This window comes from Melospiza georgiana, chromosome 6 (assembly GCF_028018845.1).
Source record: "Melospiza georgiana isolate bMelGeo1 chromosome 6, bMelGeo1.pri, whole genome shotgun sequence".
NCBI classification, from domain to species: Eukaryota; Metazoa; Chordata; class Aves; order Passeriformes; family Passerellidae; genus Melospiza; species Melospiza georgiana.
The window spans coordinates 56,376,352-56,401,097 of NC_080435.1; the positions used below are offsets into that span (position 1 = coordinate 56,376,352).

General features: G+C 39.5%; 1 protein-coding gene across 1 annotated transcript in view; it reads right to left on the reverse strand.

Annotated features, from left to right (window-relative positions):
- NUDT14 (nudix hydrolase 14) overlaps positions 1-19,096 on the reverse strand; it is a 60,430-nt gene extending 41,334 nt beyond the window's left edge. Inside the window, exon 1 of the mRNA XM_058027182.1 lies at positions 18,661-19,096. Coding sequence (XP_057883165.1) covers positions 18,661-18,741 — 81 coding nt within the window. The 5' untranslated portion in view covers positions 18,742-19,096. The remainder of the gene's footprint in view (positions 1-18,660) is intronic.
- Positions 19,097-24,746: the final 5,650 nt, after the last annotated feature.

Genomic DNA, 24,746 nt, shown 5'->3' on the forward strand with positions numbered 1-24,746 from the left:
CCTGAAGCTAAATACTAGTGCTGCTAATTGTCCTTAATTGACAATAGGAACAGTTTCAGAAGCAAGACTGAGCTAGTGAAGTCCATGCAGACAAACGCCCTTCACACTACAGGACATCATGCCAGATGCCCAGCAGTTCTGGGCAGGGCAGGACGAAGTTGTGGGGTCTCACTCAGCTCATTTTAAGGCTTGAACAAGAGACTGGAGTGCTCAGCACTGTGTGACAGGCAACTCTTTGATGCATGGGCTTCTTATCTGAAATTAGCTGGAAGACATAAAGGTACTTCTTGAAGAAACCTTAACATCCACCAGTGGAGACCACACCAGGGATACCTCAAGGGACATAAAACCTAAGGTCAGAGACCGGAGATTTTACAACCCATATCAATTTTCTCTTCAAAGAGAAGGTTATTCTGGTAGGAGTGTGTAATGAAACTGCAAACAGATGGTTATAGCAATAGAGTTTACTGTTCAAAGGTGCAATTTTTTCACACTTTGGGAGGTAAAGTAAACAATGGAGAATGCATTAATTTATTCAACTGTTAATGCAATACTGGGCCAAGCCACTTTGTTCATTTTATGTACATCAACTGCCAGAACAATTACAACTAAGATACCTGATGTGTAAGTAAACTTTCTCCTATAATCCTCTGGAAGTTTACTTTTCAGGTCACAGTTTGTTTTTTTGTGTGTACTTTTCAACAATGGAGTTGTTGCAGTTTACCTTGGCATTCAGCTATCATTAATATCACTTACCTTTGAATGAAATTTATAAAACATGAGAATTAAGCATATATAAGTACATTAAATACAATCAAATCTCCTTTCTCACCTTGTTTTTCTGTTTTTAATACACATCATTATCAGGAACAATTGCATGTACAGATCAAACACACTTTATTCCAAGGCAAATCCACAGCAGTGCATTGAAATCTATACTACAAAGAATAAGGACATTAAGAAACACAATATGCACAAAGGTCAAATTTATGACTTTTCTCACATCATTTTACTGCCAAGTCAGCATATAATTTAAGGTTATAAGTTGAGATACAGATGGGGATTTCCTAGTATTAAGTTAAATCCAATTCTGTACAAAGGAACCAACTACTAACTTCAGATTCCTCTCTCATTGTATACAACTGATAAAATTTAAAGTGAATATTCAACTGTTCTTTTGAATTAATTCCTTTTATATTATTGAATTTTGCTGCATGTATTTCTCCATTTTCACAACTGTGTTTTCCCTTTGAAGTTTGTAGCACACTTTCTTATTTTGCAGGGATAAAAGGAACATACGCCTTCCATATTTCCAAAATTACTCACGCTATTTTTTCTAGAACACTATAGGAAAACTTAAAACTTTTAACTTTGACTGGATGTAGATAAGAAAAATACTCCTAATAACAAAACAAGTTTTAACAGAGATAATGTAATTTGGAAACTGCATTCAGCTGATGTGATAGCAAAATTCTTTACTGTAAATAAGTGCTATACTTTCAAACAGATGTATTACACATCTCACACTTGTACCCATACTTGCTGAAAACCTCCCCACCAAAGGCCTTTTCTCTAATCTTTTACCAATATTTTTTCTGATATTGTTTAAGAAAAAATCTCACACAATTTGCAATAACTACAATAGGAGGCTGAGAAACAAAGGTCCAGGATGCACATCTGCTGGCTCCAGCTCAGAGAATAAACGCCAGGGAAATACCTCAGTCAAAGGCTGCTGAGACCTCCTGGGTGTTCTGTGCCTCAGTACTTTTTCTGGAGTTTTCCTTATTTGTATAAATTATTGCAAATTGTTGCAGTTGGAAACAAACAAACAAACAAGCATGGCCTTTGTAGCTCAGTAATAAATTAATCTGGGGAACACAGATGTGGGTTCATAGCCCTACTTCAAATATATAATAATTCATTAACAACTCCAAAATATGAGATTTACAAAAGCACTTTTTAGCATTCAATATCCTTCACCTTTAAGACCCTCACTAGAAAGATGGAAGAATTGAATTTAGACTTTACCGTGGACCACTGCAATTTCAGCCTAACGCCAGAACCCCCCAGTTGCATCTAAACATCTTTATTGAATAATGTAATTTCTGTGGTGGGACTTAGACTGCAATATTTGTCTAGGATTACAGAATTATTTCTGCTCTACTACCTAATGGAGTGTTAGGGAAATTAAGTGAGACCAACTCCTGAAAATTCCTTTGGAAAATAGCACTTAAACTCCTAAGTTAATATAGACAATATTTTTCAAACTTCTAAATTTTACTGAGATTCACATAAATATGAGAAAAATAAATTTTGCTTAATTTTGTTGGGTTTTTTTAAGAGAGACCAAAAGAATTGAAAACATTTCCAGGAAACCTGTTTTCATCTTTTCTTGTCCACTGGCAGCTGCTCCTTTTGACGAGTTACCAAGATAAAGGGCCTGACTGAAATTTCAGACTCGTGATATTTAATGACAGGCAGGGGCAATAATTCTGCACTCATCATAACATACCTAGATCAATCATGTCTGTCTGTTGTAGCTGTTTCAAGACAGAATGAAACTCAATATAAAGTACCCATTGCAAGTTCAAGACCCCAAAGTGGATGAGAATTCTCACTAAATATTCTTGAGCTCCTTCCTGTACTCATCCTGTGCACTCATCAGTCAAAATAACCTTTCAGCCCCTTAGCAAGAGGATTCTCCAAATGCTGCACACAGGGCAAGCACTGCTATGGTCCACAGCTCATGACTGCCTGGTCAGTTCTGGTACAGCACAGCCTCACGTAGGATCTCTGACTCAGAGAGGGATTCACCCCCCTGGCTTAGCTGGGATTTAGGGCTTTCACCTCATCCCTGCAGGCACAGCAGGCAGAAAAGCAAACACAAGTATAATAGGCAGAAGGAGTAAATGAATCTTAAAATCATCAGTCCCAAGGCAACCACTACGCCTACAAGCATAATTTCATCATCTTTGCTACCCTAGGTCATGACCCTCATCCAAGAGAGGAAGGAAAGAAACTGTCCTTTCATCATTAATTTTGCTATGTCATTCGGGAAAACAACACTGACAACACCATAAAACCACAGTTTAACTTGCCACGGGTACTTCAGCCAAAAGCTAATCACCACCATCAATTGTCTAATATTTCTCATTACCTCTTTAGTCATTCTAATAATTCATGGCAACTTATATAGGATCTGATTAAAATCTTTTCTGGCTGACAAAGAGCCAGCAGGAAAATAAAACTATCCCTCTTCTACCACAATACTGGGCCACTCCACATTTAAACAGATAATAAATCTGCATTCAAAAGCAATGCAGTTGATGAATGCTGCTCTAATTTAAAAAAAGAAAAAACAACAACTACTGACTGTGTCACCTGAAGCAGAATGCTGTTAAGAAAAATCCTGTCCACAGACTGCTGTATCATTAAAATTGGATTAAGAAACTCTCCAAACAACACAGAAAACAATCCATCATGCATAACTGCCAAGTTACTTGGTTTTCCTAATGCGCCTGATAAGCAATATCATGGATCACATGAGTATGATTTTAAAATGGTTCACAAATCTATTCATTTATATATATAACTTGCAAAGGACAAAATACTTCTGATGCAGCATTCAAATCAATGCAGAAAATGCAGCTCAATGAACTGTACACCTGGCCTTACACACCAGGCTGGCACCTGCCAACAAAGATCCAGCATTAACAAGCTTGCCCAAGGTTAGTAGGCAGCACTTGGTACATTCTGAGCCTCAACAAAGTTGGGAACAAAGCCAGGAGCAGCACTGCTGTGTCTCCATGGTGAGGAAGAGCAGGGGAGGACACATCCTATACAGCAAACCTCACAGGAACTCAAGGCTACCACTTCCCCTAAACATGTTCATAGACACAGTCCCAGGATTTTGAGCATGTCTCCTCAGCAGCATTGAATACTGTGAGCACATTAAAACTTTTTCTTGGCTGCTTCTGTTGGGTCCTTCAGGAGAACACCAAGAGACTTTAAGCCCTAAGACTTCATTCTGAGCATGCAATGGCACGAACTCAGCATATACAGAAGAGCCTAAATCTTAGACAAAGAATGAAGGTCACAAGTTCATCCCACAGGGTCAGCAGGGCTGGTCTGAGAATGAAGATCCAACATTCCCGACTACTACAGGCAATTCCACACCTTCCCTTGCAAGAGCAAGACACACTTTTCTCACTAAAATGTACACATAACACAACACTGCAGAAAGTTGTTCTTCCTTTCATCCTCTCCTCAAGGCACAACTGTTGGGTGTGCTTTATCATCCCACTTAGGGCAGGACTGGAAGGCCTGACACTGCTCTGTCCCATGGGCTGCAGAACAGGGTACAGACAGAGGGGAGGGAAAACACAATACCAACTGGCATTCATCTAGGTTTTCAGAAATACTTCAAAAGCAAATATCCTGACAATTTTTTTGTTTAATGAAATCGTTTCCCTGACTTTTTCAGCCCCTGGGTGTGATTAAATCCCTACTTTCCCACCCCTCAACATAATTCTTACACTTAAATCTTAACATTCATATTATTACTTTAACAAATTAATCTTTCTCTATGGAGTGTCCCATAATGCTCTAAGGAGGCTCATGTGTTCCCATGAGTCCTGTCAGATTTTTGCCAAGACGTTTGAACTCCTAGACACATCAAAGAGAAAGTAAGGAGATAAAAAGAAAGAGGGTTCTCCACACTGACAGGTCAACCACCTCGCCTGGTCAAGAAATAAGAGTGGCTTACAGAAACAGTAAGGGAGACATTAGTGTTTCAGATTTGGTGGAACTATCCTGTAAAATACTACAGCAGTAATTTCCATACTAATGATTACTGATTGGTTTCACTGAACAGGAGGCCAATATTCACAGAGTGATTTGGACTGGCAGAGACCTTCAAGATCATCAATTTCCAGACCCTTTGCCATGGGCTGGGACACCTTCCACCAGACCAGGTTGCTCAAAGCACCATCCAGTCTGGCCTTGAACATTTTAGGGTTGGGGCATCCACCCACAACTTCCCTGGGCAACCTGTGCCAGTGCCTCACCACTCTCACAGCCAAGAGTTTCCTCCTAATGGAAAATCAAATCTATCTCCTTTCTGTTTAAGGCCATTCTCCCTTGACCTATCACTACATGAAATAATCTCATACTGCTTTTAAATTTATCTGAACAGAACAAATCAGATGAGTTACAGATAAAATTTTAGGCTGTACAAACTGCAGTGCTATGGAAATGTCACTCTGAAGAGCAACACAGCTTTGCAAAGTAAGCCAGAAATTGCCTGTGTCCAATATTTTCAAGTGTCAGAAATGGTACAATGCTGAAAGCAGAGTGCTAAGTGCAGACACACATATGAAATTCTACAGCAGATTTGCCAAAAGATTTGATTTTTGAAAGCCAATTTTTCTTCTAATCCTGCTGCTTCAGAAGCTCAACAAGTTTAAGTGGCATAATGATAACCAAAATGAAGCCAATATGAAACTAAACAAAGTCAACAGTGATAGTTTATTTCAGCAGTTCTGGATAAGAATACATACAAAGCTATATAGTGTCTTAGCCTAATTTTTTTTTTAATTATTATTTATAATGTTATTGTCAATACCTACATGTACTGTTTGCCCCTATTTTTCCCCATATTCCCCAGCTCAGTTTGTCAGAATATATAATTTCTGGTTAAAAACCACTGAACTGCTGCTACTCCAACAAGCTTACCTACTAAGTAAAAAAAAAGTTACTCAAATTGCTTTTGAATTTGCTTAAACCAGCCAGGACTGAATAGAAACAATGTAAGGGACAACCTGGCTTTATCAATGAGAAGAACTAAAATGCCATTTTATTCAGCAAGGTTGGAATTTCACAAAGTTACAAAAATTCATAATGGGGATCTTAATATCTGGCCAGACCCACTTATTGTCTAGAATCTTTTTATGCAGTAAACCAGAATGCTATATCCATTCTAAGTTCACAAATAACCATTACAACTAATTAAAACATCATCTAAAATGACAAATATCATTTCATAAACAAATATCATTTTCAAGAATCCTTAAAACATCAAGTGATCAAATTCTATGTTAGGTGATTGGATAGTCAATATTCTTATTCCCTATTTAAATTATCTCGTACATCATGAAAATCTTACAGATTTCACTCAAATAATGTCATGCCTTTTGGTGAAACATACCATTTCTAAGCCTTATCATTTGCAGAAAATCCAGTAATTGCAGTCATCACATATTAGGTTCTTGGGAAAAATAATTTTCTGCATTTCATAGAATCAGATCTGGAGTCAGAATCATGCATAGATGTAACTGTGACACTCCAGAAGGAACTTGTGAATTAAAACTGGAATTACAACACTGAATATTTTTGAAATCTGAAGATGGATATTGTACCTTATCAGCTTGCTGAGGAATTATTCTAGTCTTTAAAAAGAATTGTTTGTATTTGCTTACTAAAAGTGCACCTTGATCATATGCAGCATGAGATCAGAAAAAGCATTTGGTTTAAAAAATGAGGCTCAGTCTCAGTGGAAATGCTGTTTTCAATGTACACCTTTTCTTCACTTTTTCATATTAGATCTACAACACAACAGTAAAAAATACACTATTTACTCATTGGGAGAACTGTGGAGAGAACTGTCAGTGGGGAGAGGAGAGGAAAATAAGAGGGCAGGTTCCAGAAGAAATATGCAATTAGTAGAAGATATACAAATGCACTTTGCACACACTGAACACACAGAACAAATATTATGCACTGCAACACAAAGAAAAACAACTATTTCAGAACTAGATAAGAATTTGAAGCACTAGTTAATTAAAAATACCAGAAAAGGGCATCCCTTAAGACAGACAGAAAATTAAAAAGTACAGTAACGACCACCTACATATTTTTATGCTTTGGTACTTTTCCATCTATACATGATGAAAAAAACCGCAACACTCATGGAAAAAAAATGTCTCGCAGATATAGAGAGGGTCACAAAAGCTATGGAAGAGATACTTAACACAGGTTCCTGAGCAGATGACAAGCCATTAAACTTTCACCTTTAGGTAGTTATGATGATCTGATGTCTCTTTTATGATATCAGCCATTTTTTTAATTAAATCTACAATGTGTTTAACAAGCAATTCTTCCATCAATCTTTGATGTGTTTTACTTATAAAGCAATGACAGTTTTCAGTTCAGACTCCTTAAAGTTCCAGAGAAACCATTTTCCACTCACTTGCTTTGAAAGCCATTAAAACAACTTGATGAAGAACAGCAGCAGGGGGCTAACAGAAGCCAAGGCTTAGGAACAATCTTTAGATTTTTCTCCTAAGACTTTCTCACAGACCCTCCTCACAAAGATCCTCAGGGCTTTTCATCCTCTCCTTCCTCCCCACCCCCTCCCAAAAATCAGTTCAAAGTGACAGATGCAACTAGCTCCAGATTCTGCTCTTTTCTTAATTTCACTTTTACCTCTCAATTTTGATAGACTCAACTGAAATCTGTTCCCACAGAGGCATTCCTCTTATCATCTTCCCATTGGGAAAAAGAAATGCACAGAAAGATTCAAGTGACTTATGAACACCTTCTAATCTCTCATCCATTCTAACAGAGTGCACTACTAGTGAGACACATACCTGTTACTTAAATACTACTGGCATTCAGTAAATTGATTGAATTAGTGATTAATTGATGAGTGATTTATCTACAGTTCTATGTGTTACTGCAGGATTTCTGAAACTTGCATGACAGTTTCAATACATAACACTTTCAATATATAACAGTTTCAATACTGGAAATAAAGTAAAGAACTGTGCAAGCCAACTATAAATGGTCTTTAAAATGGGAATTGCCTGTAACAAATGGTAAATTCTTTGGTTGTAGTTTCATGCAAATGCAGAAATCCCAGTTTTATGGAAAATACACCTATTAGGACAGTACTTATGCTAATTAGAATCAGTCGAGCAGATTTTTTTAATCTCTGTTTTGCTGTGCTCACCATAATTTTATTTCTTTGATTATGGCTGGCTGAAGGACAAATTTCACTGATTGCTAATTTTGTGGAACATCTGTAACTCCAAAGCTCTCCCAACTCTTCAGCTGCTGTATTCAAGTGATGTCACTGCAGTCAAGATACTGAGCATGGAATTTCTCAAATGTGAACAGCCATTTCCATGAAGCAGGGCTATGGACACATCAATCCCAGATTCTGTTTACAATCCCTTGTTCTTTTACAAATGAGAGCTACAGTTACAGGACACATGGCTGGAGCAAACAGGGACTGAAGGAGGCCAGCCTCATGTCTCCTCAGCTGGAGGACAGGGGCAGCACATATGAGGGATTTGAGGTCAGGAAGGACAGATGGTGGGCATTCCCATTACAGCTAAGTCACCTCTTGTCCTTACAGCATTGAGCTTTGTATTTGCCAGTTGGTGACTCTCACAGTTTGTGTTTCTGCATTATTTTACCAAGCTTGTATTTGTAACTCAAACTGTGGGAATACATTGTGGAATAAATTTCTAGATGTCTTGTGAAGAAATCTGATTGGTACTTTCTCAGAACATTAACAATTATACTTTCTGTTAGTCCTCCCTTCAGCTAAAGTAATACATTATTAAAATGTTAGTGTGAGATGTTTTTTAATGAGTTTTTCTTTACAGAAATTTAAAAGAAAAAATCTCATAAGAAATTCTAAGTCAGAAAACTGACATACAACCCTCTAAGAGAACATGCAAAAAGCTTCTGTTTGCTTTCTGACATAACTATACCATAAATATTGGAAAAGGATCCATCAAGAATATAAACTAAGGAAGTCCAAGAAGTAAAGAAACAATACCCTAAGGAACAGGAGGAGTTATGTATGATATTCTACAAGCATTCAATCACTTTACAGAATTGAAAAAATGTTAAGGCTGGAAGGACCTCACAAGATCACTCAGTACAAGTCTCTTAACAGTGGCAGGATCAAACATATGTTATGTGAGTGCTATGTAATACATGCCAGATACAGAATATGCTTCTAAGCATTATCCAGTCAGAGCCTCCATTCCAGGCTGTTCCATCATTCAAACTATTCCACCATTTGTGCAGTCTCATGACTAAAATAAACACTTTCAGTCCTAGATATGTAATAGCACTGTAAGATTGGTATGCTGGAAGTACACGACTTAAGAGTTTATCATGAACGCTCTTGCAGAATAATAATTTAATTTAAATTAGCATTAGCATTACTTCTTTATGTATTAATTTTCAAGAATGTTTGATTCTCTAGAGAGCTAAACTTTTCTTTTCCCATATTTTCTATTTCAAGATAAAGACCATCTCTCACCTTCAGGAGTTTAGCCTCATTTCCCTATAATGTATTCATCACCACTCAGCACATCTGTCCCAGCAAATCCCATTTCCTGTTCTATTCATGAGGCTCAGCAACCTGGAGCTTTAGTGATTGCCGCCACACTTTTCCCATGGCCTTCTCACCTCTCACCCCCCCACGCACCCCGCTCCCATTGTTTATCATCTGTTCTCCCCTGCTGCAAACTGCTGTCAGATGTTCACTTATCCCTAATCTTACTCACTGCCTTTGATATTCTTTCTAATCCAACAACCTGTCAACTGGGGCATCAGCCCATGTCCACACCAGCTGCTCTGTCACAGGCTGTAAGATTCCCTCTCTGCTCCAAGAGGTATTTAAAGGATTTTGACACAGCAACCTCAACGTGAAACAAATAATTAATGCTGTTTTGATCAGTGATCAGGGCTTTAGTGTGACATGAGCTGACCACTAAGAAAAACTGAGCTTTACTTTGTTTAAACTTTAGTGTTACTATATTAACAAGATTTTGATCAATGTCTGAAGGACGGTACCAGAAAGCAAAGTTCTTTAACTCTGGTTAAAAATTATGAAGAATAATTAATCTGAGTGCAAGTCAGAGGGGCAGATAACATTATATGCCTGCTGTGTAAAACATGCTCATTTATGCAGTATCAAGTTGTATAGAGTTTTCAAAGCATGGGAGCTGACCTTTTATGAGTTACAGCTGAAAATACAAATGTATTTTAAATACTGCAGCAGTTGAGATAAAATTATTTGAAATACATTTGTTTTCAGAAATAGAGTAGGATAGTTTCATCCCCTATGAATATCAAACAATGACATTTTAAAGAATATTGCCATTTACAGAAAATCTGATTTCCACAATATTCAGATTTGCTATAAACATTTAAAATTTTACAGTGTTCATCTCCTTTAAAACATACCAAATACACATAATGTCATAGCTGAGATTGTGATGCAGATGACAGATTTTTTGTATGAAGAAAAGTTTCTACTAGTTAAGCAAACACATGGATTTTGATCCAAACTGGAAAACAAATACAGCGTTTATTTGTTGGAAGAACATGAGCACTATTTTATTTCTCAGATCTATCTGCAATTACTACAAAAGAGATGGTACTAAATAAGACAAAAAAGTCTCCTTTATACCCTACAGTAGCTGTATTTCACACAGTAAAGTATAATAAAACTTCAGTGATGAATTTTACAACATAGTTCATTCACTTAGAACTAAACCACTTTTATTCCTAGGGCTTGTCTATACCAGGACATCAAGAAAATGAATCTGAAGTAAGTACCTTGATGAACTTGAATTCTGCTACTTAAACTCCATTAAACCCCTGTGTGGACACAGTCATCCAGTTCAGTTTACTGCTCCCTTAGGGCACACACTGGAAAGTTAACATGGATTAAGGTAGGGTATGAATTCAAAGTGCAATCGCACTTTGAAAATGGTTTAACGTAAACAGAACCAGACTCTTTGTTGTAGAATGAGACATGGAGTTAATCAGGAAAGTCCTGTGCAGACAAGTCTTTGCACATGAGGCTACTGGAGTGGTACTGCCAGAGCTGATGGTTTTCAACTTCTCCATTTCAGACCTGGAAACATCTTCCAGGGAAGCTGTAGCACATTAAGCCTGCTAATAATTGATCTGCTTTTCTCAGCTGCCTCATGTGGATGACCTGCAAGTATTGCAATGGCCCTCAGTGAGCAGCACATCAGAAATTGAGAAGTAAAGCTCAGGCTCACCACAACTTCTGTACCTCCTCCTACACTCAGCCTTAACTTCACAGTTACTGTGCAGTAACCCAAGTAGTCTGACGGCATTAAATGAGATTTTACTGATCGTTTCTGTAAGTGCAGACACATTTCAGCTACAAAAGGTGCTCAACAAGGCCTTATTCTTTCCATTATGTGACATTTGCTGTCACAAGTGTGTTAAATTGTAGTATGACTGACCTAAAAATACGAAGTTTTGTCACTGTCAACTATTTTTCATGCATTTACTTCAAAGCTTACAGTCACTTGTCAAAGCATGCTGGATAAAGAAATTAAGACTAACATGACATAATTTCACTGAAACAAAAACACTTGTTTCAGAACACTAGTGTTCTTTTCAACTACTGCTCTTATTAACTAATGCTTCTCATTTCCCCTTCAGTAATTAATAAATGTGTTATACAAAAATAACTTGTACAAATTTTCAGAGTTGAATTCAAAGCATATGGCAGAGTCAGAAGCAGACATGCCTAGATTCCTGAGTTCCTTTTCTTAAATCTGTGTTCTAATTGCAGAGAACACCATTTCCCTCAAAGGAACCCTCAGTATTCAACTCCCTAATGCTGTCTTTGCAAAATCTTTTCTTTCACACATATGAAAGAATTATACTGCACCTCAACCACATTCACTGTTAACACAGCAGCAGTCAGATCAAAAATCAGTCTCATCCAAGATTTACCTCTGACAGAAGCCAAGATGCCCAAGTAAGAATATATTGTTAAAACACTCTCAGACTCCTGCAATTTGCAGCTCAGGGACTCCCTGAGCTAGAAGCAGTATGTTTCCATTTAAGATTAATACTCAACACTGACATAACAGACTTGACAAGCTGAAGAAAATGAGACAAACTTCACAGGGAAAAAATGGCATCTCCTTTCACTGCACTACTGCTTTAAAAAAATGAACTGCAAATAAATGTGTAACTTGGTAACATATTTCCTACTACTGGAACCTTTTGAAGATTCAACAGAAGACTTACTTGTTTGAACAGGTAACTTAAAAATCTGTTTACTCCCTCAACAGCATAATTTTTAACTGTCAAAACAGAAAAGAATGTTTTATGTTTATAAAAAAGCAGACGGAAGTTCCAGAGAATATTTCAGGCAGCTGGGCACATTTATGTTGCTATTACCATATACAAAAATTCCTAAATGCAAAATAAGATTGTTAATATTATTGTTACACTGCCCTGCTTTGCTTTTTCATCTTCAAAGTTTTCACGGCATTAATGATACAGGGCTCACTTCTTCCTCCATGCATACACATATTCTAATCTTGATGACATCTCCAAGACAGTTAAAATTGTAAGGCACGGTGGTTGCTCATGGTCACAAAAGAAAGCAGTAGCAAACTCAGATTAGAAGAAATTCTTTCTTCACTGATGAACTGCTCATGAAGCACATTTTCTACCCATTACAAAGTTCATGAGGTGTTAAAAATCTACAGCAGCCTTGAAAATTGCTTTAGAACTACTCAAAACTCAAAGACATAATAATTTAATTCCCTTAACAGTGAATGAAAAACATCAAGCATTAAAATGAACTCGAAGGGAGAATTTTTTCTTGTTTAACTTTAAAATAAATTATTCTAAGGATTAAATCAATAGAAGAAATGTGATGTTAAGGCACTGACCTACTCTGAAGTGTGGAAGGAATGTGAAGCTCAGAAAAGAGCAAATAGTTCCAATTTACCATTACTGACTGCATGGTTCAGTCGATATGCATGGTTTTTGAGGTTTATCCCACCCACAGCATTGAAACAGATGCCCATTCACCATTCCACAGATCCAAAACACAAACTCACTCACAAACACACTGGGAAAATTACTGACAGTTGGTTCTAGTCTGGTGGCAAACTTCTAAAAGTTCTGGGCAGAAGGCACATATATGTTTATAGAATGCAAGGAAACAGTGGCAAGAGCTCCCCTGCCAGAACAACTTTTAAAAACAAAGGTATATGAGTTTGGGAGAGATCCACAAAGGCTTTGATATGTGAGCTCTGGACAAAAGTTTCTGTAAGAGCTCAAGGTATTATTCCAGCAGCTAGATGCTTCCCCCCAGCTGATGGATGCTGTGCCTCCCCTTTGAAGGGAGCTGTCCCTAGCACAGAGGTCACCAAAAAGAATATGCAAAGGCAATTCACTCAGTTCTGTGTAAAGCTCAGTGATTTGGCTTAAAGGGCTGATGGCAGTGGGTTTGAATTGGAACAACAGAGCAAGAGCTGCAGCAGAGGCACCTTCTGCTGATTCCCAGGGGGTAAGAACCACTAGCACAGAGAAAACTCGAATGCAGTAACTTCTTAAATTGCTACAGCAAGATCCACCATAGCTCTGTCAAATCCCTGTGTAAGGGTCCAAATCCAACATGCAGAACCACTGAAATCTCTCCCTGCTCTGGTGCTGATTAAGATTTCATTGTACCCAAATCCTATTTGGATATGTAATGCTGCTCAAGTCATAACTACTCTCCTTAACTGTTGACAACTCAGAGTTCTCAGAGTTGACTTCATGACTTGGAGTCTCAGCAGAGTTCTTAAACTTGGGTTTGGGGGTTTTTTCATTTTGGGGTTTGTTTTTTTTGTTTTGGTTTCTTTTTGGGATTTTTTTTTTTAATCTAATATATAGGCTAGTGCCTGGCTAGCATACACAAAAGAGAGCTGAAGATTTACACACAAATGTGTTTCCCAGCAGTGAGCACACTCTCCTGTGATGTGGGAAGCAATATTAATTGAAGTGAGATCTTGCAGCCTGACTCTACCACATCCCAGGGAAATGCCCTAGCCCTTGGGCATTGAGTTAATCTCTCATTAACCATCCCTCTGGTCTCTTGAATAAATTATTTATGAAAAGCAGAAAAACTTCAATAGGAAAAAGTGAAAAGAGATTTACCATGGAGTTCCTGGTAAAGAAGCCAATTCTTCGGGAGGTGATGTATGTTTAAAAAAAAGCCAATTTAGATAACAAATCAATTTGCACTTAGGGGGCAAGCACACATTAGAGCTAGACAGATGCTCTCCTCTATGTGAGAAAAATGAATTCTCTCACTACCAAGCAGAACCAGAATATATAGGAACACAAGGTTCCTACTGACAAAATGAAGAAAATATTCCTCAGGCTAAGAGAGGTACCTTGTCCATCTCTCAAACCCAGGCCACATCACTTCAAACATGGTTGATTTGACTAAGGGCCCCACCTAGAGCAGGGCTGACAGCTGAAAATCCCAAACAGAAGCTGAGGTCCCTTTTGAAATTCTGTCAGATACCCATTTTGAAGAATATAATCTTAATTTGTACTTTACCCCTCCATATTGGCCCTCACAGAAATCTGACTGCAGTTTGCTGAATTCCACAATTCCTTGGCTGGACTTCCATTTCTACCTCTACACTACACAAAGACAGAACTAATAATTTAAATGAGTCACTGGTACAGTGACTTGTCCAGCAAGCCAGGCTATTCTCCACAGCTTGGATGCCCAACATGAAGCTGCAGGGTGCCTCAATCTGCAAGGGCTGAAACCTCGAAGTCTTTCAGAAGGGTATACAACTACTTTTGTGCTCTACAGGAAAAATTCAGAGCTCCCTGCTTTCAATTAAAATACAGAAGGAGAGGATGATGAAACACCTCATATGAAAAGATATGAGAAGAACAGAATCCACCATGGGCATAAATTGCTGTATGGTTTTCTACCATTCCTACTTCAGGAACTTCCATGATTTCTTACAATCCTCACTTCAGTGAAACAGCCAGAAAAGGACATTTTTCTCATAGACTTCTGGAAGAGTATTTCTATATGTAACCAAATGCAGTCTAAAGGATGACTCAACCTCTTACAACACAAGGGGAACTTGGGACTCAAGCAAAACCTACAAGGACAGTGCTGTGGTTTTTTCTAACATGACAGTAATTGCCTGACTGGATTTGATGTAAACACAACTCTGTCCTTGTGTTTGTCCACAGTTTCCAGTCTGAGCATCCATATGTCCAAGGAAATACTCAGATGGCCAAAACATCAATGCAATCCTTGGGCCTGCAACTGTAAATGTGTAAAACGCCTCTGAGAGCAGGTAGACTGATCTGACTCTGTGGCTCCACTCTTCACCAGTTCAGATGTGTAACCTGTGTGGATTTACAAAAGTATTTCCAGAATCACAGAATATTCTGAGTTGGAAGGGACTCACGAGATCACTAACCCAGCTCTTGAGTGAATGGCCCCTACAGGGACTGAGCCTTTGACCTTGGTGTTATTAGCACCATGCTCTGACCAACTGAGCTGATTAATTCAGCATTTTGTTTAGATTTCAGCCCCCAAATGAATCCTCTTCTGGTGTCTTACAGATTTTGAGTGGTCTGTAAAGCTTTGAGAACAACAGTGGTTTACAACTCAGTGGGGTGCAGGTTGAGTGGATAAAATCAGACTAGCAGGATATCTTGAAATATAAATCTAAATTCATCTTTAAAATAATAAAATTATGTTTATTTTAAAGACCTTGCTATATTAGATATAGTAACAGGACTCAAATTATCTCCATACAAGTAGCATAATTTTGATATGAAATGTCTAGAAATCAATGCTGTTACTTAAGCTTTCATGAATGCTTAGAAATAATCTTAAAATCCTACACTATATGTAAAAATTCTTTTAATTTCCTATTTGTACAGAAAAGTAGTTGTGAAAGAAAACAAATTAATAAAAAAAACTCTCACTCTCTATATGTCCTTGGACAGAAGATTTATGTTAAATATCAATGCCTGTTTTATGAATAAAGCTTTTTGAAAATAGATTTAAAATTCCCAGTCTTCAAGGCCCCAATTCTCCTTCATTAATATCATGTGAACACCAAAAAAATGCATCAATGACTCTTTTTCAGACCTACAATGAATTATAGGGGATGTGTCATAGCTTCACAAAATGTACCTATAAGACCACCCCAAGCCTTCCAATTACATCATAATTCCACATATTGCATAATTTAAGCATCCAAATTAGTTTCAGTTGCACAGTTTCACAGTGCAAAAAATGCCATTATTCAAAAGTTTTACCCATTAGATTATTCTGTTATCCAGAAAAACTTTTTTATTAGATTTGGGTCAAGTTCAGCAAGCAAGTGCAGGGAATTCATGGATGGGGGAAATTAATGTTACTTAGGAACAATTAGGAGCTGGGAAGAAGAAAAGTTTCTTTTCTTTTTCCAGATAGTGAATTAAAATAGTTGGACAAGGGAAGACCTACTCAGTATAAAAGCATTAAGATCAAGGGCTATATTTTGGAAACAATTGTCAGTTTTAGAGGAGTGGTGGAATTTTCAAAATTCTTAAGCACAACAGGCATTTAACTCCCTTGGATTTCAGACACTTGACTGTTTAATGGGGTTTTGAGCAGACCTAAATGCTTTTGAAACAATTAGTCAAATGAGTGAAAATATTTAGTATTTCCTCTGGTCAGTAAGTCAGTTTTTAAATGCAAAATGGGTTTCAATAAACCTAGGGCCTGTTTCTCAGGTCAGGTACAGACAGTTGTGCTCACACTGAGCTCATGCTCTCCGTGGGCTGGAGCCAAGCCAGCCTCTGCACACATGCCATAGAAACTACATTTTCAACTTCATTTCAAGACAGTGCTGCAGCCAAGAGAAACAATCTCTCACCAGGCCCCAAACACTCATCCCTAACTACCACATTACCACCTCCCCTCTGCCAGCATATTGAACTGAATCACTGATCTTGTCTAGCTTAAAACTGACTTCTTTTCTTTGGCTAGATTAGGTTTTACCCTGGTCCAGCTCACTCAGCTGCTGCACAGACACTTGTGCAAGGAGAGGAAGTAGCAAGAAGGGCAAGTCTGCTTCATTTAGGGGCAATGCTGATCTCTGTCAATTCACAGCACATGACCAAACATATCCTTATTTCTTCTTTACAATACCCATCACATCTAAGGCACATCCATTCAATTAAATGTAATTTTGCAATACTGTTTCAAACATTTTAATTAAATCCCGTTTTTCATGTAAATAGAGCATGACTCAGAAGTGAAAATTAATTTAAGTAGTAAGACCCATCACTTGTAAGCTAAGCCAGCAAAAATTCAGAACGTGAAAGAATGTTTTTCAGGTTTACTGTGACAGTGTTCACAGGGGTCTCAGGATGAGGGAAGAGACGAGGATCTGGCTCCATGTTTCAGAAGGTTTGATTTATTATTTTATTATATATATTACAATAAAACTAAAGTAAAAGAATAGAAGAAAGGATTTCATCAGAAGGCTAGCTAAGAATAGAAAAAGAAGGAATGATAACAAAAGCTTTTGTCTCAGACAGAGTCTGAGCCAGCTGACTGTGATTGGCCATTAATTAGAAACAACCACATGAAACCAATCACAGATGCACCTGTTGCATTCCACAGCAGCAGATAATCATTGTTTACATTTTGTTCCTGAGGCCTCTCAGCTTTTCAGGAAAAAAAATCCTAAGGAAATGATTTTTCACAAAAGATGTCTGTGACAGTTTATTTCTGATACCTAAAGAGACATCTCAGTATAAAGCTCTCAGCTGTTCATGAATCAAAATAGTTTATTTATCCCAATCAATGAGAAGAGAGCTTTCTTTAGGAAAATAATGTATAAAATGCATTTTTAAAAATGTTAAAAATCAGCTCATCTGCTTTGATGAAACCTATTTGAACCCTTGCTTTTAATTTTCTGTGGTTTATCTCACTGTTGGACTCAATACTTTCCTCTTCTGCCTTTCCAATTGATGTGTTTAGAAGCGAAGCAAAGAAGAAATGAGAGATGTGTTTTCCACCATCCATTTCTAGGTCTGTCTAAACTCTCCTTCCTTTCCCCTTCCACCACTCTGTCTGGATAAAAGCTCACCCTGGGAGCAGCCACCAAGCAGGCCCAAGGAAAGCACCCGAGGATCATGCAATGCTTTGTGCTGTGACAAGTGACTTTCCTTTCAAAGCTCTCATTCCTGCCGCTGCTGGAAGCACCAGCTCTCAGTGATCCTCAGTGAAAGGTGACTCATGTTGATACAAACATGATACGGGACAGGATTTCCTTCCCCACTTCCCACCTGCGGGCCTTGAGGTGATTCACGGAATCACAGAATAGTCAGGGTGGAAAGGGACCTCTGGAAATCAGCTAATCCAGCTAATCTCTCTCATGGCAGGGTCACCTGGAGCAGGTGAGACAGGAATGAGTCCAGCTGGGTTTGGAATGTCTCCAGAGAGGTGAACCCGAACACCAGCACGGGGTGAAAGTGACAGTGAAAGTGACAGTGAAAGTGACAGTGAAAGTGACAGCCCCGCGCGGGCGGAGGGCACAGGGACACCCTTGGGGACGCAGGAACCGCTGCCACCCCAAGGCAGTGACCCCACGGTCTGTCCTCCTCGAACCCCACCTCAGGGCAGGCCGAGGGAGCGCCGGGGACAGCGCGGCCGCCCCGGGGGTGCCGTGAGGTGGCAGCGGCGCTGCTCCAAAATGGCGCAGGCGGGGGCTGAGGGGCCCTGCCGGGACGGGGCACGGCGGGCGGGCTGGCGGCGCCACTCACCTGCCGGTAAGAGAGGCGGAAAGGCCGCAAGTAGAGGGAGGAGGTGCAGGGCTGGACCGCCAGCTCCTCGATGGCCTCCATCCCTGCCGCGGGGGCAGCGGCAGCGGCGGGAGAAGGAGGAGGACGAGGAGGAAGGGGAGAGGCGCGCGCAGCCGCCGGCGGACGGGCCGGGAGCGGCACCGGAGCTGACGGACGCGGCCGCGGCGCTCTGCGGCCTCTGCCCTGAGAGGGAGCCGGAATCACGGAATGCTGAATTTCACCTCCCCAAAGCGGGACACAGGAGCCTCGCCGCCTTTATTCACAGAATCACCACGGTTGGAAGACATCTTTAAGATCATCCGGTTCAAGCGTCCGCCTAGCACTGCCCCTGTAACCCTCACTAAACCACGTAGCTCGGTGCCAGATCCAGACGCCTCTTGAGCTGGTGACTCTACCATCTCCCTGGGTAGCCCTTTGCAATGTCCGGCCATTATAACAATGAAAAAAATGTTTCTACTGTCTATTCTGAATGTCTTCTCTTTTAGCTTAAGGCCATTTATTCTTTTTCTCTCACTGCAGGCACGGAAGAAGAGACCAGCCCGCACCCACTGCACTACAACCTCCGGTCACGGAGTAAAATTGTTCTCGAGAAACACCTATTGAACCTATTCACCATCCTGTTTTCTCTGGAACTTGGCAGATTTTCTCAGAGGGTCACTTATTCCCACACTTTACACCAAAATTTATAGGGTATGCCGGCATTGAACTGACACCTGCCCCTCTCCTCCAAAGCCTTGATGCGATGCACGTGCTCCCAGGTTATCCCATTCCTGGACACCATCGGCTTTGCAGATGAGCACCTTGCTGATAAAAGCACAGTCCCTTCTGCCTGCCTGCTTGTGTGCTGCTTTCCTGCCAAATGGAGATTGTATGAGTGGTGTGGAAAATTCAGGTACAAATACAGATTCGTGGATAACCTGCGATCCATCACTTGATGCATCTCCAGTTTTCCTTTTCAGTCAGCTTCCAGTACTGGCCACGCACCCAGCCCATGGCAGAAGAATAAAAGCAGCTTGGTTAGACTCCCCTGGCTATTTTCAAGTTATAAAACAGTTATCCCCTCTCCTTTTATGTCATTATTTTTTAAGCAAAACACTTCTAGATTTAACAATTTCCTGGTATTTGTAGACATTTTATCACAGTTATGCAACATTAGGTTACATTACTCTGGGTGCTTTAATACTCCTAATAATTTTTTTCCAGGTTCATGAGCAACGGAGCTCACAATTTTTGGTGGTTGTTATCTCGCTGATTTGTGATCACTTTCCATGCCTATGTACAACAATTTAGGTGCCATATAAATAAAAATATTTTGTCAATATTTTGGCCACACTGAGAAAAATATGAAGTTTCTCATATCTTTTTTTCTATTTTTGTCTTCCTCTGTACTTCCACTGCATCACTAAGAAAGTGTATTGTCTTGTCATGTGGTAGTAAGAATTTCAGCAGTCTATCTAAAAGGAACAGATCCAGCAATTACAAAACTCACTAAGAAGTAAATGAGGCAACACTTACATTGCAGAATGCTTACCATCAGTTCTGATAACGCAAGTGGCAAAAAAAATGCTTGGTGGGGCTGAAAAGTGTGGTTTTAAAAGTATGTTTGCAAAGCTATCATAAAAAATAGGCAAGGAAATGTATTTTATTAGCTGACTTCAAAAATATTTGTGTAACTCTGTTTGCATCACTGTATATGTCTACATATTTCTGTTTTTTTCAGAATGATCTCAAGGTCATTCAGAGCTCCTGGGAACTTAAGCTATATTTTTCTAGTAAGTTATTTCAGTCTTCCAAGTCCAATTTAAGTATAAACACAGTTTCCATGCACAGCAGGTTTACAGTATCTCTGTTTGCTTATGTTAAAAGTTACCGGCTACCCAGGTCGGTTCAGCCAGTCAGATTGCCCTCTTCAATAAACATTCTGACACCACTCTCAGGTTTTGAGTGTGTGTGTGTTTTGGGGAACGTGTCACACTGTGTGATGGATTGCTTATTCCATTCCTAGGCTGAGGTGGGAAGCTTTTGGGTTGTGATGTGTCACAGACCTGATCCCATTAATGTACCTGGAGCAGTTGAGCACAGTGTCACAGGAAAATGCATTTTGGGATGCTCTGGTGTCGCAGTTGCAATGGAAAGCTGTCAGTTCCTTTGTTGGAAAATCTTCTTTGTGAGTATGCCAGCTGAATTGAGGATTTAACAGGCTGAGATTGAGGAGTTGCCTTAATGTTTCTGTTTTGCAGGTGAAATCTGAGCAAGAAAATAAATAGGAAAAATATATTCTGATAGAGGGACTAATCATTCAGCACCTGGACCTGAATTTCATTACAGTTCTTTATTAAGGCTTAGATAGCCTCTGCAGCAAGTGGTTTTGCATTTGCTAGTGCAGGAACAATCCCAAAAAGGAAATTTCTCTCAGCTACCATTTATTCAGAGGGCCAATAACAAAGGGGAACAGCTTACTTTTGTATGGGTGAGACACACTCCTGCTTTCCTGTTCCCTTTCACTGCTTTTGTGGCTGACTGGCACAGTGGCACCAGCCTGGCTGAAGGTGCCCTGAGTTCACAGCAAGGGTTAGGAGATGATGCAGTGCAGAGAGGCTGCTCAGCCCCTCAGCTCAGGGGCCAGGAGAGCTCCTTTCCCACTGGGTTCCAAAGGACATGGTGTGTTTGCTCAGTAAACTGCCCCAACTGCTTTGTTGTGTATTTCTTGACATCCCTGTGTGCTTGATCCTTTTTAAAGCAGAAATACTAGCAGTGGTATGTGTCCAGAAACTTGGGAAAACAGACATCCATAATTCCAAAGTGTTTAAGGACTGTGTTCATGCGCGTTACCTTCAATGAGATATTTCCAATATTTAAGTCCATGTTTAACTGCTTGCAGAATCTTTTGAGTTTGAGTAGCATTATTCTAGTATAATTAACATTTCTACAGTCCTGTCCCTAGTTCATCAGTTCCCAAACTTTTTACACCCTGGATTACTCTTGGCTGTCACAGTCTCTTTGCAGGGCACTGTCCAGGTTTATCATTGCACTTCTAATCAAAACCACTACCTCCGATGTCCTTCCACAAACCAAATGCCTTATGCCATCACATCTTTCTTGCCAAATATGACTGTTAATTTGACTTCTAGAAAACCAAGAATGTGTCAGAATGACAGGTTGCCTTTCACTACATTAAATACATTCCTTTTTCTCCCTTAACAGTGGCTTCTGGATTGTTTTCTTGTTATTAAAAAAAAAAAAAAAAAGCAAACAAACAATAAAACACAGATACTAAGTTGTGAATGCTGTCATGGGTAGTTTGCTCATGGGTTCTTCAGTCTCCTGGAGCTGCTGGTCTCCTGCTGTAAATTACTAAAATCCAGATGTTTGTCCCTAGGCTGTATTAGCTGAGAATGGTTCGTGTAACAGTGTGATAAACAGCCCAATGAAGAAAAGCAGAAAGTGTGAATAAAAATTTGTGTCTTTCCTGGAAAGGAGAGTATATCAGAGAGGGGAAAAAAGAGAAGTGTCCTGTTTGGAGTAAAGAGTCTTAAGGGAAGATTCACTGGCATTTCTTACAAAAAATCAAATGTCAACATTAGTGTTAAATAGGAATTCTTTCTGCAGAGTAAAGTTCTTTGTTTAACAGACTTTACTTCAAAGCAGTGTTTGCTCTGGGTTACTTCGTGAGTAACTTTTATTACCAGCAAAGTACCCAAACATTTTTTTTTTTTTGGTTGCTCTTTTAAAAAATCCCCTTGAGCTTGGAGTTTCTGCCGGCACAGTCCTTTCCTTCCCCTTGCAGCCCGCGGTCCTTGGGCAGGCACTCTGCAGAGGGTCAGGTTGCATCCTCATTAGCAGTTTGTTTTATTGCTGTTTGCTTTGGGACACAACTGGGAATGTTTCCGTCTGCTCGCCTGGCCCCGGCAGCCAAGCACACCTCTCACCTCGGCCCAGGCTTCCAGAGGGAGGACACCCAGGAATGTCCCTTCCCTCTTCCCACCGGAGCTTAGCGAGGTGCCTGAGCTGTTGGGTTCACTCGTGCAGAGTTAGGGAACCCATTTTCCATAGTGATTTTTGTCTGTGTACGTGTCTGTGTGTACTTTTAATCTCTGTCAATCCCTGCCAGGCTCACTTTGTTCTTTGACATGCCGTGGCTCATGAACAAAAAATCATCAGGTCCTGAGCCTTTCATCTCCAGAGGACTCCTTAATGTATTGCAGAGTATCATTACTTTTGATATTTGTGAGTATAGCTGTTACTAAGATACTACAAGTATGAAAGCCTCAACAACTAGAGACGTGATGACTTGCACTTCTCAAATTCCATTTTTAAAAAAATATTTCTAACCCTCATTGTTGCCGGGAAAAATGGGAAATGCAAATCATGGAAATGGAAATAATGGCAAACTTAAGGGTTTGTGAGCTGTTAAGTGGAGATGATGCCACATGTTTGGTAGAAGGGCGTTGCTGTAGGGGTGACAAATAACCTGGATCCCCAGCTCTGGGCAGAAGCAGAGGCTGCTGAATCCAAGAGGCACTGGATCCAGCTGTGTGCCCACATCAGCCCTATCCAGCTGGGATGCCGTCAAAGCCGTTGTCTTCTGCCTAGAAACTGCTCCCAGAACAACTTCTTCTGCCTCAGCTCCCTGGGCCACATGCAGTTTTTGTTAAGGTCATATAGGGGTATTAGGAGAGTAGAACACCTTTGCTGTGCAGGTGTAGTGAGAAGGATGGATGAAAGTGTCCCAAATGAAGTCTATTTTGTAAACTCATGTTGGGAATCCTTATGGTTGACAGCATGAAATTGTATCCTCTTCATGTGGGCCGTCCTTGCATGGCCACAGAGATGTTAGTTTTGAGTGCTTTTCTGGGGATCAGATGCATGTTCTTTCTGTAATGAAGTGGCTGCTGTGAAGTTTGCCTTCTAAAGCTTACCCCTTAGGCTCCTGGGGAAAAGCAAGCCTGAAGCTGCCAATATCTAACTTTTAATTATTATTCAGTTCTGGGGCATAACCACCCTGGTTACATTCATGAAAGTCAGGAATTGTGCTTATGCAATTCTTTTGGCATTGTAAATAGAGCCCTAGAGAAATTTGTTTTGATTTTAGTAGTAACTTTCCTGAGAGACAACTTTTTATTTTAATAAATTATTTACATTTCAATTACAAAATACAAAATTAGAGGTCCACACTGCAGTATATGATATTATGTTCCAACAATTTTGTTCACCATCAATTGGCTCAGTGCTGCTTTAATCCATGAATAGCCTCAGTCTGAAGAACTTGGAGCAATTATTCCTGAATTTGGTTTGTAAGGACTAACAGCATGATCAAGACAGGCATGGTGTGTGGTATTGCTGATGTGTACCACAGTGAGTTAGAGGAATATATCAGTTTGTTTCCCTTAGATGTTTTGATTAGCTCCACCTTGTTTTCAGAAAAAGTGTATCTCTTTTAATAAGAACACCATCTTGGTCTTTACTTTGCAAAGTCAAGAACTGTCTCATGACTATAGTAGGAAAATCACCTAGGTCTAGTTAGAATAGTGTCATTTCCCAGAAGAGCTACAATTTATCCATCTGCCTTGTGAAATGAAGGTCTGATTAGTAGGTTTTTTTTCTGCCTATCATCAGTAAAAGCCTTGAACTAAATATGGCAAGAAAAAAAATTAAACATATTCAGTATAAATATAGATATGGATATCATGACATGTAAAATTGGTCTCTAAAAATAGTGAAGGAAAAAAGCTCTACAACATAAATGTGTAACTAATATGTCAAATAGGCCTTAAGTTATTCACAATATAATATGACAAGTTGCAATATGGTATGAAGTAGAGGAGGGGAGGTGAGAACATGGGAAGTAAATTCTCATTCTTAGCTTTTAAGCTGAGGGAAGAACAAACACGCAGTGTGTGAAAAAAAAAACAATATGCATGCAAAATTTAGATACTTTTATATTATATTAATTACTATCCAACAAATGTTGCCTACAGCTAACAGAGTGAAAATGATCAGAGGGAAGGCTTTGATTTTTCAATAAACTTCTCTCTAAGGAGGGAAAA